The 19,270-nt window shown below is 38.3% G+C and overlaps 1 protein-coding gene across 2 annotated transcripts in view; it reads left to right on the top strand.

Moving 5' to 3' along the window:
• ubr2 (ubiquitin protein ligase E3 component n-recognin 2) overlaps positions 1-18,708 on the top strand; it is a 133,506-nt gene extending 114,798 nt beyond the window's left edge. For both annotated transcript variants that reach the window (XM_078229718.1, XM_078229719.1), the window contains exons 34-47: positions 546-615; positions 1,134-1,282; positions 1,574-1,629; positions 2,135-2,231; positions 2,431-2,501; positions 3,733-3,868; positions 6,390-6,480; positions 11,496-11,626; positions 12,072-12,180; positions 12,505-12,561; positions 12,665-12,742; positions 15,405-15,575; positions 15,946-16,047; positions 16,581-18,708. In XM_078229718.1, the coding sequence (XP_078085844.1) occupies positions 546-615; positions 1,134-1,282; positions 1,574-1,629; positions 2,135-2,231; positions 2,431-2,501; positions 3,733-3,868; positions 6,390-6,480; positions 11,496-11,626; positions 12,072-12,180; positions 12,505-12,561; positions 12,665-12,742; positions 15,405-15,575; positions 15,946-16,047; positions 16,581-16,722 (1,460 nt within the window). In that variant the 3' untranslated portion in view covers positions 16,723-18,708. The remainder of the gene's footprint in view (positions 1-545; positions 616-1,133; positions 1,283-1,573; positions 1,630-2,134; positions 2,232-2,430; positions 2,502-3,732; positions 3,869-6,389; positions 6,481-11,495; positions 11,627-12,071; positions 12,181-12,504; positions 12,562-12,664; positions 12,743-15,404; positions 15,576-15,945; positions 16,048-16,580) is intronic.
• The last annotated feature ends 562 nt before the right edge of the window (positions 18,709-19,270 follow it).

Genomic DNA, 19,270 nt, shown 5'->3' with positions numbered 1-19,270 from the left:
TGACCAAAACTTTTCTATGGCATCCATTTGTGGTCCACAGTCAAACAGCATTGAAGGAAGCAAGTTAACTGAAGTTTTCTGTCCCCTTGACATGAGAAATTTGGTCGTCTTAATGGTAAACATTGGACTCCAATTTTCTGGATGATTAACAAGTGTCTAAATGCTGAAGCTAATGTGCGCATCAGTGCAAGTACTTAACCTTAAGTGATCTTGTTTAACTTGAGAAGTAAATGTGAAGACATAATTTTAAAATGTTCATTCATTCATGTGTGCTCTACCCAAAGGCTGGTTCTTGGCTCATTGTCTGCTGAAGCTAATTTTAAGATAATGCATTCTGTAAAAACAAAAGGGCTATTGTATAAGTGGTTTTCTTAATTCTTACCTCCAATTTTACTCAATTTCTATCAAATTGTATTTTGTACCTCTCATGCTCATGATTTTCTGTACTTTCATTAATTCATAACATTTATGTTTAAAAAAGCTTTGATCCTTTTAAATATTAACTGTATTAATTTCAGTATATCAATAAATGTTTCTTTTTTCAGATAACCTCTCCAACGCTAATCTAGAAGGAATTGAAGTTCCTGAAGGGTTTCAACCTGATGTAAAACCAAAGTGTGTATTTTGATCATTTAACAATTTTAAACATTGCATTGTAGTCTTTGTTTGCTTTGCTATTTGTCATGAAATGATAAATTAAAAAGCTCTGTTTATCGTATCAAACACGGTATTCTGTTTTGGAGAATTAAAATGTATAGAATTTTTTTTGTCTTTGGAATTTCCCATAGAATAACTCACTCATGGCCTTAAAGCTGACATCAGATGCAATGACATCAGTAGCACAGACATGAATTCCTCTTGGTATCTCTAACATGATAATGGAGATGCTGGACAGTTGATTGCTGAGCAAACACATTCACTATATTGTGAATACAGTAGCTTTGTTTAATTCACCCATTTGATGCAGTGTTAATTATTAAGCTTCTTGCTCCTTGAAGTATACTAGGCCAGATACAGAGCCTTGCCAGTTATTTCAAAGAAACATTTTCTTGCTATATATTGATTGTGCTACTGGTTGAGACATAATTGTTGCTTGGGTGTTTCTTGCAATAGTGCTTTATTTCTTTTCTCAGGAATCCTTACTCGGATAGCATCAAGGAGATGCTTACAACCTTGGCTACAGCGACATACAAAGTGGGTCTCAAGGTCCATCCCAATGAACAGGACCCACGGGTGCCTATAATGTGCCGAGGAAGCTGTGCATACACAATACAAGCAATAGGTGGGTCACAGTGAATGCAGTGCTGTATTTACTTTCAGGATGCTCACTTAAGAGCCAAACTAACCTGAAATTATGTAAAATTATTTTTTTTAAGCCTGTATGTTTGCTAAGTAAACTGTTGTCTCAGTGATTACTTCAAACCTTGTTGGTTTCATTTTCCAATTAATGAAGAGTTTTACCTCATGTTAAATTTGACCAAGTTGTGCACTATTTTATATAGACAACTGAAATTTATCAGTGTGAACAAGACTAAAGTAAGCCTTTAGAACAATTTTATATTTACCTTTCCAGAGCGTTTCCTGGCAGATGAAGAAAAGCCACTATTTGGTCACCTGCCATGTAGGCAGGTAGGAATGATTAATTATTATATTAATTGTATTATATAATTAATACATTATAAAGGCTGTTGAAAAAGTGAAAACCAAAATCTGAAAGTAGTATAATGGGATTGCAATGCAAAATTTACACAGCTACTGAAATATTTTCTGGAAGAATGTTCGCTTAATTAGTGAAGACTAATATGTCAACCATGATACTGGACTGACTTTATTATAAGGAAGGTGTATGTAGCTTAGTCTCAGTCTCTAAGTTACATTGCTTGTGATCTTTATAATATTGCTAATTGTAATTTGGGTTAATGTAAAAAATTGACATATTTATAAGTTGTTCCTGAAATTATGCATGTTACCATTGTAATTCTAACACTCCTACCACTGGTATCATTTATTGGCTGTGCAGTTCTTTAAGATGTCCAGAGGTTATGAAAGGCATTATATAATGCAAATTATTTCACTCTTTCTTTATAAGCCAAGTTTTCAGTTGTTTTTCAACAGCTATAATTGTGTCTTTTAGGATGACTGTCTGAAGGCATTAACCCGATTTGCTGCATCACAGTGGACTGTGAGTTCTTTGACTGTGGTTCAGAAGCAATATGCTCGACTGTTATCAGGTTTGTGTATTGTGTGGCATGAGTTCTTGTTTATGATTTTATGCACCTATCATTTTACCTACAAAAGGCCTTCTTATAAGTCAATTTGCCAGGTTTGACATTAAATGAACAGAGACTAAAATGGTGATTTTAATGAATTGTTCTTCATACAGTATTTGGTCTTGTAAAATGGAACATGTATATTTTTTCCCTTTCTCAGTTCTGATACCTAATGATGATAAAACTCAGATTCCTCCATCCATTCTTGATGTTGACATGTTCCATTTATTGGTAGGTGATCAAACTATTTTGCTCTTTTAACCTCTCATTTTTGTGGTGACTTTCAAATTGTACAGTGAGATGATGCTTGATAAGTGAACAATTTTGAGTTGGCTTCTTGGTTGTGCTGTAAAAGTGTGTACAAGTGGCACTTTCATACTCTTTCATGTATCCAAGGTAGTTTATAGTTTCTTATGAAGTTGAAAGTGACTACATCCCATTTCGACTAACATTTAACATTGGAACGACAATCACTTCAGTTTGTAACATTCATTTCAGAAAACAAAACAATTTTTTTTCTATTGTAGGAAGTCAAAATAAGGGATTCACAAAATACCACCTCAATGTTGAAATACATGTTCAAGTACAGTTGTATCCTAACTTATTTGGGGCATATCTTTTATGTTTCTACAAATATGATTTGCTTAACAAAGTTTATAATCTCAAAAGGTTTATAATCCTGTTGCTTTTTCTCTTTTGCTTAATTTTATCCCACTAAAAGATCTTGAGTTGAATTAGTCATCCTGCTTTATATTGTCTGTTAGCCTACGTAACCACAAGAATATTTGTTGGAAGAGGGGGCAACATAATTTTGGAACTAAACATGTATGAGAATTGTATACTTCAGCATTTGACTTTAAAGATTTTCATTGAAGTACTTGAAGTGGCTTTTTTTCAAATACAATCCACTTATCGAACCATTGTATTCTTACAGGTTTGGTGAGACCAAATAGAGTCATAGACTCACTCAAGTACAGAAGGAGGCTTTTTGACCGATCAAGTCTGTGCCAGTTCCCTGTTGACTTGAGCAGTTAAATCAGTCTCATTCCCCCAGTGTAGCCCCGTAGCCCTACAAGTTTATTTCTGTCAAGTGCCCATCCAATTTCCTTTTGAATTCAGTGATTCTGTGTCCACTGCCCTCTGTATGCAGTGAATTCCGGGTCATTACCACTCGCTGCTTTAAAAAAAGGGTATTCCTCGTATCTCCCCTGCATCTCTTGCCAAAATCTTAAATCTGAGATCCCTTGTCCTTGTGTCATCATTTTGGAGACATGTTCCTATTTTGGCAGCTTCCCATTGTACAGCCAACTGCCTCCAGATACTTGTGTAAGATGTCATGTTTAACTTTATTGTTCAAAATTCTATCTCATTTTTTTCATCTCGCAATATCAAATAAAGTGTTCCTGTAGTATTTTTTGTTACTGACTAGTGCAATTTGACAGACCTGCTATTCTCCCTACAGGTGAGCCTCGTACTATCTTCCCCAGCTCTGCATTGTCATGATTTCACTGGAGTTAGCTTAGCTGTTGGTCATCTTCATCTCTTCCATCTGGTTACCATGGCACATATTGTACAGATTTTGCTTACATATTCAACAGGTAATTTATAAATCATTCTAACTTAAAAATAATTGATCCTGATTTGGCTTGATAATAAATAAGATTGGGAAAACCGAGTCAACATGGTTTTATGAAAGATAAGTTATTTTTGATAAATTTGCTTGAATTCTTTAAGGATGTAACAGGGAGAATAGATAGAGGGGAACCTGTAGATGTAGTGCATTTAGATTTCCAAAAGGCGTTTGACAGGGTGCTGCATAAGAGGCATAAAGTAAAAACCCATGGAATTGGAGGAAGTGTGTTAGCATGAATTGAAAACTGGCTGTCAGATAGAAAACGGAGAGTTGGCGTAAGTGGGACCTTTTCAGATGGAATGATGTAACTAGTGGAGTGCAGCAGGCATCAGTTCTTGGCCTGCAATTGCTCACTATTTATATTTATGACCTGGAGGGTGGAACAGAATGTAAGGCTTCCAATTTGCCGATGATACAAAGATAGGTGGAAGGGGGTGTTGCGATGAGGATATTGTGATTCTGCAACGGGATATATATAGATTGGGTGACTGGGCGAAAACCTGGCAAACGGAGTTTAATGTGGGGCAGTGTGAGGTTATGCACTTTAGTAGGAGGAATCAAAAGGCAAAGTATTATCTAAATGAAGAGAGACTGCAGGTGAGTGAAGTGCAGAGGGATCTAGGTGTTTTAGTGCATGAATCCCAAAAAGCTAGCAAGCAGGTTCAACAATTAAAGAAGGCAAAGGCATTTTGTCCTTCATTGCAAAGGGGTTGGAGTTTAAAAACAGGGAGGTTTTGTTGCAATCGTTACAGGGTGTTGGTGAGGCCTCACCTGGAATACCTCATATAGTTTTTGTTCCCTTACCGAAAAAAGGCTATAATAACATTGGAGGCAGCCCAAAGGAGATTTACCAGGCTAATTCTTGGGATGAGAGGGTTTCCTATCAAGAGAGACGAAATAGTCTGGATCTGTATATCAAAGATATAAATCCTGAAGGGGCTTGGCAGAATAGATGGTGAGAACTTTTCACTAGTGGGAGAGTTTCAAACAAGGGGACATAGCTACAAGATAAAGGACCGGTCATTTAAAACTGAGGTGCATCGAAATTTCTTTTCACAGAGGGTGGTGTATCTCTGGAATTCTCTGCCCCAAAGGGTAGTGGAGGCTGGATCATTAGAAGTATTTAAAGTGGAGGTGGATAAATATTTGATAGATCGAGAAATAGTAGGCTATGGGGAAATGGCACAGAAAAGGAGTTAAGGCTGGCATGGATCAGCCATGATTGTATTGAGTGGCGGGGCAGCTTGAAGGGCCTGGTGGCCTGCTCCTGCTTCTAGTTCTTGTGTTTTTGTGTGTTCATGTGTATATACAATGTGGCAGGTACTATTTATATAAGAAAGAAGAAATAGGGGTAGCCAGCAGTGCCATTCAATACAATCACAGCTGATCTATTCCAAATTCACCTTCCAAAACTATCCCCATGTTCTGTACTCCCCTCAATGTTCCAACATCTATCGGTCTATGTCCTGAATATGTTCAACAACTGACTATCCACAATGCGCTCAGGTAGAAAATTTTCAAAATCCACAATCCTTCAAGTGAAGAAACCTTTTGTCTTAGTCCAGTCTGAGACAGTGATCCCTAGTTCTATACTCCTCGAACAGGGGAAAAAATACTTCCAGCATCTACTCCATCAAACTCCTTTTGAATTTTATGTTTCAATGGGATCAACTCTCATTCTAAATTCCAGTCAATATAGTCCCTGTCTACCCCATCTCTCTTCATTAACATCCCCTCATCCCAGGGATTAGTCTCATGAACCTTTATTGCACTCCCCTCCAAGGTTGGTATATCCTTCCTTAAGTAAGGAGAGTAAAACTACACAGGTGTTGCCTGACCAAGGCCCTATGCAATTACAGTAAGGCTTATTCATTTATAACTGTGTGATTCCTTTGTAAAAAGGCCGACATACTATTTGCTTTCCTAATTGTTTGTTAGACCTGCAAGTTAACTTCCTGTGATGCATAAATATGGACACCTTGCCCCTTTGAATACTGACATTTTTCCAATCTCTCCATTTGAAACATATTCTACTTTTCTGTTTTCCTTCCAAAGTGAATCCTTCGTATTTCCCCACTTTATATTCCATCTATCATGCTCTTTCCACACTTTTAGCTTGTCTATATCATCCCTTGCAGGCTCTTTGCATCCTCAGTTTCCCACATGATGTTGTATCATCAGAAAACTTGGATACATTATACTTAACCCCCTCAATAAGTCATTGATATATATTGTAAAAAGCTGAAGTTCAAGAACTGATCCTTGCAACCTAGTTACAACCTATCAAACCACAAATAACCCATTTATTCCTATTCTATTTTCTGTCCATTAATCAATCCTCAATGCATGGTAATTACTTTTTTGGGAGAAAAATAAACCTAGTTTAATTAAATTGTTAGCAATGAAATTATATTAGAAATACTAGCAAAACTTCACTTTTGCATGTTTAAATGAGTGTTTTGAATCCAGCGGTTTATTGCTTCCAGAGGAAAATAATATGGACCAGGAGAGTACTGATGGCGATGAAGAGGCTGCTGCCTTAATAGTGTGTGACAAACTCAGGCAATACTCAGGAAGGTAAGATGCAAAGCAAGTAATCTATGGCTTTTACAGGTTGAAAAGGAAAATGGAAGTTCTGCCATTTGAAATGGGGGAACTTACTTAGTTCCCCCATTTAGTCCCTCCAATCCTGTGCAGAACAATGGGCAGCAAGACTGTGGTCCATCACTCCAATTTTTCTCTTCAGCCCAGTTGGTGTCCCGTCCTTGAAGGCCTTTCTTAAATATACTTCAATCAGTCGTCTTTGACTCGCCCCGTAGTCGTTTTCCATTTGGCAGTGTCCTTTCCACTGCCACTTTCTGGCTGGGAAGTGAATTACATGTCCTCCCATGTTTCCATCATCTGTTGTCGTTTTATGTCCCATAGGCTCTTCTGACAAGTTCTCTGTAGTGCTTCTTTCTTGGTGACATTGTCTCCCCATATGATGCCCAGGAGCTCACTTAGGCAACAATGAAGAAAGGTGTCCAACTTGTATGACACCATTGCTGTTCTTTTCCATATCTTGCTGGCATAGATTGCAGTTGAAAATACAGTGGAAATGTCGAGTTGCAGCTTCATGGGCGTGCTGATGGTGTTAGATATCCATCCAGACTGTATAGAACCATTCGAAGACTGATACTGCTTTACCAATTCTTGTGGATGACAATCTCTACATCACCCTCCCTGGAGATGTCTGTTTCCCAATGGTGATGGGAGGGACCTTTTTGCCATCCAACACCTCTTGGTCGTCTTGCAGCTGATACATAGCCCCACTTTGGCACTGCTCCTCTCAAAACTGGTGGTGATGTCTTGCAGCGCAGGTGATTCTTTGACCTGCAAGGCGATGTCATCTGCAAAATCCAGGTCCGTCAGCCAGTGGTGTTGAACGGATGCCAAAATCTACACTCACCTTCCCCTTGATGAAATCAATAACCAAGAGGAGAAGGTATGGGGAGAGTACACAGCCTTGTCGTGCCCATGTGATACTGAAGGTATCCGTGATGCCCATGCTGGTATTGTGGCAGCAGCCTGAGTTGCGGTATAAGGCTTTGACAATGTTAATATACCACTCTGAAATGCTGTTCTGCCTTGCAATGTACCGGAGTGACTTCCAATGGATGCTATCAAAAGCCTTTTTGAAATCAATGAAGTTGATAACAAGTGAATTCTGATACTGTAAGTTCTGCTGTATAATGTTCCTGTGCATAAAGGTCTGCTCACAGCATGTTTTGCCACCCCTGAAACCTGCCTGTCCGTCACAAAGGTTATTTTCTACTTTAGCTTTCAATCTATTGAGGAGCACCATGCTGAAGACCTTGCCAGGCAGTGACAAGCAAAACTGGAAATACAATGCAAATTTAAGTGCCATGGGATGTTTCATTAAGTTGAAGATGCTATATAAATATGTTATTGTAGTTCAGAAAGAGAACTGAGGTTTATGGTGGGACCTTCACTCAGGACTTTTGTCTTCTCTTTGTATATATTAATGTTTTGGTTTTTTTTGAACTTTGCAGTCTGATAACAGTTTCTTGTTTAGATGATAATCGAAAACACAAGTTCAAATCCACAATGGCATCTTGAGAATTTGAATTCAGTCTTAAAAGCAAAACATTTGTCAAATAAAGGCTGGTACCATTATGTTGTCTGTGAATTGCAGGCAGACACTTCAACCAGTTCGTATATCTCAAACGTTTTACCCTGGTCCCCTTATTTACGAGATGAACAAAAGGTCAAGACTCGGTTCATAGTCCAACACAATTTTATTAAGTTCAGTAAATATTAACACATAGTTACTGTTCCAAAATTATCTTAACCCTATTTGTCGAAGATTCTAATACTAGCCATGCCGATGAATTTGACCAAGCTGCCAGTCCAGTTCTCTGAACCTCTGCCACCTCAGGGTTCTCGTCTTCAAAGGTGGTTCTTGTACGTGCTCTTCCGACACCTCTGGGTTGCTGCCGACTCTTGTCTGTAGCTGTCATTGCTGCAGGTCATGCAGTCTTTGCTTCTAATGGCCTCCAGGGGTCGTCTCTTAAACCCTTCCTCTGCGTCCTTCTGGAAGCTTCTAGCCAATGTGGTCACCTGGTGGAGGTCACAGCACCCAATGAGTTGCAAATCCCTTATTTGGAGGATGCTAGATGCACCCCAGGGGACCATCGCCAGCTATGCATATTCCATATACTCCCTTTCCAAGTAGTTAGTGGCGGGAACCCGAGGCACCAGAAAATTCAGCCGAAACCAGGGAATGCACAAACTATCTGGCAAATATGGTTAGGGTTTAATCCTTCTGATCTCCAGCTCCTGGGGCATGCCCCAGCTGGCCTTGACCTGTATTGTTTTTGGTCTTGGCTCATCCGGGTTCCCAGCAATTCTTGCTGTAGGAGCCGTTTGCTGCAGCAATTTCATGTGTCCAATTGTCCATTGGGCCTAAAATTCAGGTTGTGGACCATCTGGCCACAAATAGATCATGAAGCTGTTGGATTGTTGCAGAAGTCCAACTGGTTTAATAAGACCCTTAAGGGAAGGAAACCTGCTGTCATTTTGCCCATGGTTTTGTGTGTGATACCAGTTCTATACCAACATGGGTGACTCTTAACTGCCCAGCGAGCCACTCAGTTCCATCGAACTGCTGGAAATGAACTCAACTGTATAGCATTGCAATCTGAGCCTCATGGTCCAACATATCTCATCACCAACCAGCCAAATGCCCAATATTGGTTGAATGAAGAATGTGGAAGAGCATGCCAGGAGCAGTGCCTGGTGTACTTGAAAATGAATAATGAAGCCACATAAGTGCTACACAGCGAAAGCAGCATGTTGTAGAAAGGCTTAGCGACTGTGAAATTATCAGATCATGGCAAAGTTCGGGAGTCATATCACATCAAGTCACGAATGGTGATGAACACTTAAGCACCTAACAGCATCTCGAAAACATCTCCATCCTTTATAATAGTGAAATCCAGCATGTGAATGTAAAAGTAGAAGCTTGAAATATTTACAACCATCTTCAACCAGTAAATGATCTTTGTTGGCCTCCACCTGAGAATCCATCATCGCAACTGCTAGTCTTTGGCCAGTTCAATTCACTGTACAAGTGACGTCAAGGAACAGCTGACTGTACTGGACAAATTAATAGCCATGGGCCGCTGCAATAACCTGCTATAGTGCCAAAGACCCCTCTCCAATACAAGCTTTTGGATTTTAAATAAGCTGTTTCTGTACAGCTGCAACACTGACATCTACCTAACAGTGTAGGAAATTTATTCAGGTATGTTCTGTCCACAGTAGGACGACCAACCAATTGCTCTTAATCATCAGTAGATTTTGTAGGTTTTCACAGTGACTTCATTGCAGTGTTAATGTGAGCCTACTTGTGACTAATAAATAAACTACTAGAATCAAGGTCAGAGTCTTCAACAGTGACATCGAAAGGCAATTACTCAAGCTCAGAGATGTGGCTAGTTCTGAGCACAGCTCTTCAGCACGTCAGCCAAGTAATTTCCAGGACCCATGTATGCCTTGTATTTAGTTCGGCTTCCATCAGACACAATTAGCTTCAGATCTTATTCCAAAATTGGTTTAAAGATATTTGCAAACTGAATTCAAAAATTAAGGTGAACATGTGCAGCCTTTATAATACCAACGATAAATTGTTTGGACAACGGCATTAACTTCATAAAAAGTTCTAAGGTGTTTCACAGGACTGTTATGGACCCACATAGTTTGGCACTGTGTGTACTCTTCCAAATATTGGAACTGACTATTTTAATTCGGAAAATTAGAGGTATGAATTAGGAGGCTTCTGACTTGTTTACAGAGGCGTGGAGCTTCCCCCTGACCTGATGACATGCTCCATCTAGTGGCTTAGACAAGAAAATAAATCAGACTTTTCTTATTGGGAGGCTTAAGTGAAGGGAATCCCCAGCCCTGACTCCTAGTTGGGCACCGCAGGAGCTGGGGTGTATTATCAACTCCTTTGATCACATTTTAGTTTGATGTTTTAAGTTTCCTTTCCACTTTGTTTTTTTTTTGTTTTGGATAGCCAGCCCCCTTCTGTTTGGGGGCTGCCCTTTTAATTTGTCCCTCAAATTAACTTGCTTTAGTTTAATTGGTTGGCCAAAAGATTGATTTCTGGTTGGGATGTAGATATTGTACTTTTGGTCCGCATAATTGAAATATCATGTTTTTAAAAACTATTTTAAGAACACAAATTAGAACATTTCTTATTTCTTGAGATACTGAGTTAGGTATTGTGAAGGTTTATTATCATCTAGTTTAATGTGTGCATTGTTCCAGTAATTTAACATGGCTGATAACTGGTCATCATTCAGCCTTTAGTTACTTAATGATAGATAAAATAATTTTAGGGAATGCGTATGAAATCTCAGTGGTATAAGGGCTGAGTGTAATGAACTTGTCTAAGATAGTGATGGAGGCCCTGCAGTTGGTCTTAACTTTTTCTGAGCTAGGGAGAGGGAAACCACTCTACATTCCTGCACCTGCTCATTGTACGGTGACCCTTTTGGAAATGCATATGTTTCATTCATTGTGATAGCCTGTGAAGCCTCAGCTTCATCACAACATTCTGCCATCACTTGTCACCCAGACTCATATAATAAAGGATCATTATCCGGGCTAGATTTTGAAGAGGCTGCATATTGCATGTGGAACTTGAAATAAATTGAATAAAACATTCTAGTGGAGCCCTGACAATTAGTGGAGAAATCTGTCTGTTGCACTAACCGATTGAATTTGCATCAAATAGTTGAATAACAGGCAATTATTGTTACTCGTGAGCCATTGTTGACATTTGGAGAGGCAGGTGTCCTTAAAAACAGATTTCAATATAATTTAAACTGAGAAAATCTCCTTTGATAAATTGAAACTGGATTGGATCATCATAGCAGAAATGGCTGTCGGTGACTATCCCTGGATTAAGATTTGTATGCAGTATGCTATATTGGACCTTTATGAAGTACTAGTGAATTACTCTTCAGTCAATGTGCGTTTCTTAGAAGAGTCAAATCTTTATGAACTCTGTTTTCCTTCTGTAGTGCCTTGAATTCAATGTCCTCAGGTTGGCACCTGTGGCGATATATCAAGACTGGAATAATGCCCTTTCTACGATGTTCTGCTTTATTCTTTCACTATCTCAATAGTGTTCCAGTACCAGTTGAACTGCAAGGTAATTTATTTCTGAATACAAAATTAAATCTTGAAGTCTTGAAGCAGTATGTGCATTGAGACTTATTATTAGGGTATGTTTTCCATCTTTTCTAGGATAAGCAATGCAAAATTATTTTAGAAATAAAACCCAAAACAACCCATTTTCCCAAAGCTTTTTATTCTTTACCATGAAAACAAAACATACTGTTAAATCACAAACAGAAGAACTTTAATTTTTGATTGAGAGTTGTACGATTTTGTTACTTGTGCCAAACCGTTTTTGTATGTGCAAGTACTTGCCAAAACTGCTAAAATTGTAGCTTTTTATAGAAAAGGTGGAAAAGCTTTTTGTAGCTTTTATGAAACTCTGATGCTAATGGAGCAAATATTCTGAAATATTTCTACTGTGTTTGATATGTGTATGCTCAGAGGAGTTTAATGATCCTGATTCTATTCATTTTCAGAGAACGGACCACACCACTTTGAACTGTTGTGTCGTTATCTTTCCCTCCCAACAAACCTAATGAGACTTTTCCAAACCGAGAATGATACAATTGAACCTTTGATGCAGAGGTAAAAATCCTGAACCAGAAATGCTTATACATTCCATAAACAGTATGGTTCTTGATGCTGAAAAAAATGTTGTAGGATTGTTTCATTTGGGAGAAAATAATTCACCATTCTGAAACTTGAACTTGTATGCTTGTTTATTTAAATGTGCTATTTCACAACAACACGTGAAAAATTCTTTCAAAATATTTCGTGCTTTCTCTTTAGTAAAAATCAAATTCAGTTGTAAAAGTAAACCAATGTTATGCTGTTCCAATGATTCTTTGCATATGTTAATACAGTGATAGTTGCAAACTAATATACCTGTATAAAAACTTGAAATTGTAGATGGTGTGGAGTTGCAGAAGTGCAGAGTTTTGTGAAGGGGGAGAGAACAGCTATTAGGTAAGCTTATAACTTGTGGTTTTGTCGTTGTTTATTTGTCAAATTGATTATTTCTGTTCTTCTGATTTAAGCTTCTATTTTCTTCTCTGTAACCCTATTCTAGCTATCCTCGGGAGTCAAATAAATTGATAGAACTTCCTGATGATTACAGTTGCCTCATAAACCGGGCATCTTGTTTTACGTGAGTACACAAAAGATCTTTGAAATTTCATCTCTTTAGATTTAAGTGATCTGTTGCACACTGAATCATGAATTGCTGACCTTGATTTTATTACACTTAAAATCATGCAGCATTATTATTGTGGTGTTAAAGGACAGTTCTTGTGTCTACACTTCTACTTTTGAACCATAAAATCCAGGAGATGTGGCTACGTACTTCATCTCCAGTCTATTTTTGAGCCTCAATTTGCTCATAATGTATGAATATTGAGGAGTATGTCAGGAACAGGACCAGGTGTATCTAAGCACCAGATGTACCTAAATAAGAGTTGTCAACCTGGTGAAGCTACAACACAGGATTCCTTGCAAGCTAAACAGCAGCAGCAACATACCATAGAGCTAAGCAATCCCACAACCAACAAACAAGATCAAAGTTCTGCAATCCTGCTGCATTCAGTCGTGAATGGTAGTGGACAACTAAACCGCTAACAATAAGATGGGATTCCCATGAACCTTACCAATCTGAATGATGGACGAGTCCAACATGTGAATGCAAAAACCCAGGCTGAAGTCTTTTCACCCATCTTCAGCCAGGAGTGCCAAATGGATGATGATCCCCCTCCTGAAAGTCACCACAATCACAGAAGCCATTCTGCAGCCAAGTTGTTTAATCCACATGATAACAATGAACAATTGAGCTCACTGGATACATCAAAAGTGATGAACTCTGAACAACAATTGGTGTGCTGCTGAAGACTTGTACTTTGGGACTCGCCATAGCTAAACACTACTTGACAACCTGGAAAATTACAATCTTTTGCTTTATCTACAAAAAAACAGGACAAATCAACTATGGCTAATTACTGTCCCATCATCCTTCTCTCCATCATCAGCCAACTGATGGAAGGGATTGTTAATTGGGCTAGCAAACAACACCCATAACCTCCCAGTTGATGCTGAGTCGGATCAGTCGACTCTAGACCACATTACAGTCTTGATCCAAACATGTGCAAATGAGCTAAATTCCAGAAATAAGGTGAAAGTGACTGCACTTGATGACCAAGGCAGCATTTGACTAAGTGTGATATCAAAGAGCTCTCACAAAATTGAAGTCAATGAAATTGGAGAATATTCTGCACTGGCTGGAGTCATACCTGGCACAAAGGAAGTTGATTGTTGGAGGCCGACCATCTCCACCCCAGTCCATCTTTGCAGAAGTTCCTCAGGGTAGTGTACTAGGCTCAACTGTCTGTTCAGTTACATTATTAATGACCTGCACTGCATCAGATCATAAAATGAAAAGTTCAATGATGATTACACAGTTTTCAGTTCCATTTGCAAGTAGTGAAGCAATTCATTCTGACGTGGCAAGATCTGAACTTTCAAGCTTAGGAAGCTTGGGCTCATTAGTGGCAAACAACATTCAGGCCACATAAGTGCCACACAGTGCCCATCTCCTAAAAGAGAGAATCTAGCCAACCCCCCATGATGTTGAATGACATTGCCATCATTGAATTTCCCATGGTTGACATCCTGGAAGTCACCGTTGATTAAATGAACCAGCCACAAATATTTTGGGTATAACAGTAGGACAGTGTCTGCAGTGATTAACTCACCTTATTCCGATAAGGCACAATTCAAGAGTGTGATTGCATACTCTCCCTTGCTCTGATGAGTTCAACTTCAACTCTCAAGAAGCTTAGGTTTTCCAGGACAAAACCGCTGATTGATTAGACCCTCATCCACCACCTTCAACATTCATTTCCTTTGCGTACCATCTACAAAATTCATTGCTGCAGTTTGCCAAGGCTTCTTTGACAGCGTCTCCCAAACCCAAGACCTCTGTCACCTAACAGGAAAAGGCAACAGGGAGCACCACCTATTTCCTGTACAAATCTCACTTCATCCTAACTTGGCAATATATTGCTATTCATCATTGCTGGCATAAAATCTTGGTACTGCCTGTCTAACAGCTCTGTGGAAATAATTTTACTGCCTGACTGCAGTGGTTCAGATAACGGATCACAATCATCATCTTAAGGGCAAATAGAAATGGACAATAAATTCTGGACTCAGTTACGAAAAGTTGCTGTTAATTCTTACAGCAACATTGGGCTGTTCAATAAGTTCTTTGCATCTCAATATCACATTTATATTTCAAAACCTTTGTAGATAATTTTTGTGTCTGTTAATCATTTATCCTGAACTAGATCCCCATCTACTGCTCAATTTATTAGAATTTGATGCTGAAATTTAACAAATTTTGTCCCTTCTGGGTTTTACCAGCTTCTCATTCTTCAATTGGCAATTTAGGAACATTGGAAAACCTTTGGATTAGATGTCAGGCAAACAATCTACTCAATATGGGAGCAGATTTGGATCTTGTCAACCATTTTCTTCTTTCTTTCTTCCCTTCTTCTCAGGGTGTCTCAAAGAGGCAGTGTATCATCTAAGGCTTGTAGCACGCTAATTGCGATCATGGTAAAATGCTTGTTATAAGCAGTGGGAATTAACACCAGATCAATTTGTTACCCTAAGTGGGGAATCATAAAATAGTACTGAAACTGCAGATAGCTCCTTTCACAAGGAGCAAATAACATTTCGCACTCCTCATCAAAATTGTAATAAGTGAGTTACATTTATTGTGATTCACGGTTTACTTTTTTCTTCATACTTTGAAATAGATGTCCAAAATCAGGTGGGGATAAAAGTCGAGCACCAACTCTCTGCTTGGTGTGTGGGGGAATGCTGTGTTCTCAGAGCTATTGCTGTCAGACAGAGCTGGAAGGAAAAGATGTTGGGGCTTGCACTGCTCATACCTATACATGTGGGTGTGGAGTTGGAATTTTTCTGCGGTGAGTTAAAACCTTTATCTTATTACTGTAATCCTTTAGAGCCACTTCCATGTTAGCTAGGTCCACAAATAACAATCACGTTAAGGTATGAATCATTGTAATTATGGTGGAAGTTAACTCAGAATTGAGCATGCCTGGTAACTATAGAGTGTGGAGCCTGAAATATTTTGCTTCAAGGTGGCACTTCAATCCTAGCTGACTTCTGACTCTCATCTCAAGTGGCAACATTTCATCAATTTTTGTTCAGACAGCTAAATTATAAGAATATCTGATTATTTTATTTTCTGTTCTGTGGGCGGGGGTCCTTAATTCAGTGCTTTTTAAAATAAACATGTAAATATTCATACTTATGGTTGTTGTACATTTTCAGAGTTCGAGAAAGTCAGGTGTTGTTCCTGGCTGGAAAGACAAAAGGATGCTTTTATCCACCCCCCTACCTTGATGATTATGGAGAGACAGATCAGGGACTGAGGTAACAAATTAAAATATTTCATACATTTAGACTGCATTTCAGTGAAAGAACAAGCACAAGTTGATATTTTATATTCATTGTTCTGAAGGTTCCCTGCAGACATTTTGTTTTGTGATTATTTGTGTAACTATTATTTCTTGTGGTTTATTTTGTTTAGGCTATCAGTTTTCTGATCATAGTGCCAGAAAAAATATTTTCTCTCAGTATATGTGCCCTTTGTGTGGATTGCAACAGTCTTGCCAGTCATCAGATACAGCTGCATTGAACAGTGGAAGTTCTTGCCCGTTCTGAGAAGTTAGCTTCAATAGTGTTTAACATGGTACACAGAGCTGGAATAATATTTTGTAGAATAGTTATATTAATTTATGGATTTTGCTCCACACCAGTTTTAACTTGAATGAATTTGCTGATACTGTACTCTATTGATAGCTGCTCATCTCTTGGTCATTATGTTTGTGTTTTTTTCTTGTGGTGAAGAAGGTTGATATACAAAGATAAACAATTGACAATGGTAATCTTGTTACATTTTTCAGACGAGGGAACCCCCTTCATCTCTGCAAAGAGCGATACAGGAAGCTGCAGAAACTGTGGCAGCAACATAGCATCACAGAGGAGATTGGCCATGCGCAAGAAGCAAATCAGACGCTAGTTGGCATCGACTGGCAGCACTTGTGATTAGTTTCTAATTGAACTGTAGACACTCGCCTCATCCTGAAGCAAAAAATATCCTCTTGAGGGAAGTCAGAGGATCAGGTTAAATGAAATACACCTCAGGCTATCCATTTTGGAACACTTGCTCCTGAATTACAGTAATTTAAAAAGAAAGGTTATACAACTGCTCACCTGTCATTAAGAAAATGTGGATTGCATGTGAAGTGCATATTTTAAGGAGATGTTATTTCACTTTATTTGCACTTGAAATCTTCTCCACAAAGATGGAACATTTTGGGATAATAAAGCCCACGTCTTCAAAGTAGCTGATCTTTCTTTGAATCCGAATTATTTATCAGGTGTTGGACTAATACGATATGGACATCCAAAGTGTGTTTCTGTGCTCTAGTTAGTGATGTCTAATGAACAAGTTTGGGTCAAATATGTTAAAGTTTGCTGGTCTTCGGATGGAAGCATTTTATTTTTAATTCTTGCTTTCCCTCTTTTTGTCTTGCTTCCTTTAGTAGTTTAACTTACTTTACACCGATTTGTGAATGTGATTCCTTAAGGTGTGCATCTGGTTTCAGTCAGCTAATCAGAAATTGAGTTCAGTGGTCACTGATACAAGAAAAGATTCCCTTGACTAAAAAAGCAGTTCGTCACTGTTCTATTTGTGTTAAAAATCTTACTATTTGTGCTTTGTAAGAAAATATATTGTAAAATGCATTTAAAGGATATATAAAGCTATTTTATAACTAGCAGTTTATTATAAAATTATTTTTAAACAAAACAGCTATACGATGCAAACAATGGCTGTAATCAGGGCAGTTAACTTGATTTTTTTTAACAGCAAGAATTGGCAAGAAGTTTCTTCTTGAAATATACTGATCATAGGAATGACGGTAGGCAAAGAGGAAATGCTTTTAGTTTTCATTTTCTTGTATTCGCTTATCTGAAGCATTCCATTATTCACTTAAAATTTGAGTTCTGACTTTCCTGTCAGCATGCTTCTTAACACCTACCATGCAAAATTCAGAAGTTCTGTTGTTCTCTGGCTGAAGTTGATCATGGATTGTTTCAGGTATTGTTTTAGGGAGGTTAGCAAAGAAAGCGCTCTGAAACAATATGAAAATGAGTAGTATGGCTAAAGTAATGTTTTGGGGAAAATAGTCTGCACAGCATCCTTGAGCATCTTGCCCCATATCCATCAATAATCCATATTTGTTTTTATTGAGGGTATGGTAAAATGAGCTAATGGAATGTTAATACTTTTGAATAACTATGTTTGGTCTTAGAATGTGGCAAAATATGGATTCAATTCAGTTCCTACCTTTATTTTGTGAATATGTGGTACTAGAGTAGATTAATTTCAATGGTCAGACTAATCTGGCTTTAAACTAATTTTGCTTACAAAAAGGAGCAAACGCACTTTGTGACTACGTTTGCTAAACATCAGTGGAGGCTTCTGCTTCTGTTGCAGTTGCAGTATCGGGTTTTAATATACAAATGTGCTATGTAATATTATTAACAAGTTCTTAACTGTAGAGCTTGATGTACAAAAGATAAGCAAATTGACCACAGGGAGGGAGACCTTCAAGTGTATTACCCTGGATTGTGTGGGAAAGTTGAGGATTCTGGCTAACATCTTTCCAGTTCAGGGTGACAATGGAGCAGTCATTATATGGAAATGCTTCACTTGTGCTACAGTAATTCTTTTCTTAGGATTTTCACTCAATCCATAAAAATTGAGATGTGGTGAATTTAAATAAAATGGGGGTGGGGTCGAGAGTATTGCTATATTGTATTGCTGAGAAAAGAGACATGCTGTTGAAGGTTTTCATCTTGTACTCATCAGGTTAGTTGCAACAATGCCTAATTTCAAAGGGAGTAACAATTTATACTACATGAAAAAAGGGTGCTGTTTGGTTGGTAAGTTGATGCTGATTGATAGAGGCATTGCCTTGGAGAGTGCACCAGGAAATTATTGTCCCATGCGCTTAATTTTAATTCAAAAAAAAGTAAAATGCCTACACATGCATATGAATATATGTAGCTTCTACTAAGCATAAATGAGTCACATTGTGATCCCAACTGTTCATATTAAATTGTTTTTTAACGTAATTCTGAGCACACCCAGGCTTGTTCAACAAGTGCCATTAGGTCATGTAATCACATGTTCTGCATTTTGCAAGAATGGGCTGGTTGAGTATGGTCAGTACTCTGCATGTTCTGAACAGTCAAAGAGACATGCTTTTTGATATGATTCGCCAGCTGTTGGGATTAATGGCTTCCATACTTGGCATTAGATCGGCACTGAGATTTGGGTGGGAGGTAGAAAGTGCTAGCCCATGATTGCAAAACTCAGAACATCATGTCTAACGTTAGATGTGATTACACAATTGGACAGCACTTGCTGAACAATCCCGAGTATGCGCAGAATTACATTGACTACCAATTTAAAATTATCTGTTGAGTTTGATATATGGCTCCTGCTCTAAGCTATATATATTCAAGTGCAGAGAGACCTCTGCTCTGGAGGCAAAAATAATATGTCTGGACATTACACCTATCT

Source organism: Mustelus asterias, chromosome 15 (assembly GCF_964213995.1).
Source record: "Mustelus asterias chromosome 15, sMusAst1.hap1.1, whole genome shotgun sequence".
Lineage (NCBI taxonomy): Eukaryota > Metazoa > Chordata > Chondrichthyes > Carcharhiniformes > Triakidae > Mustelus > Mustelus asterias.
The sequence above is the reverse complement of the archived record's forward strand: the minus strand, read 5'-3'. Positions and strand labels throughout refer to the sequence as shown.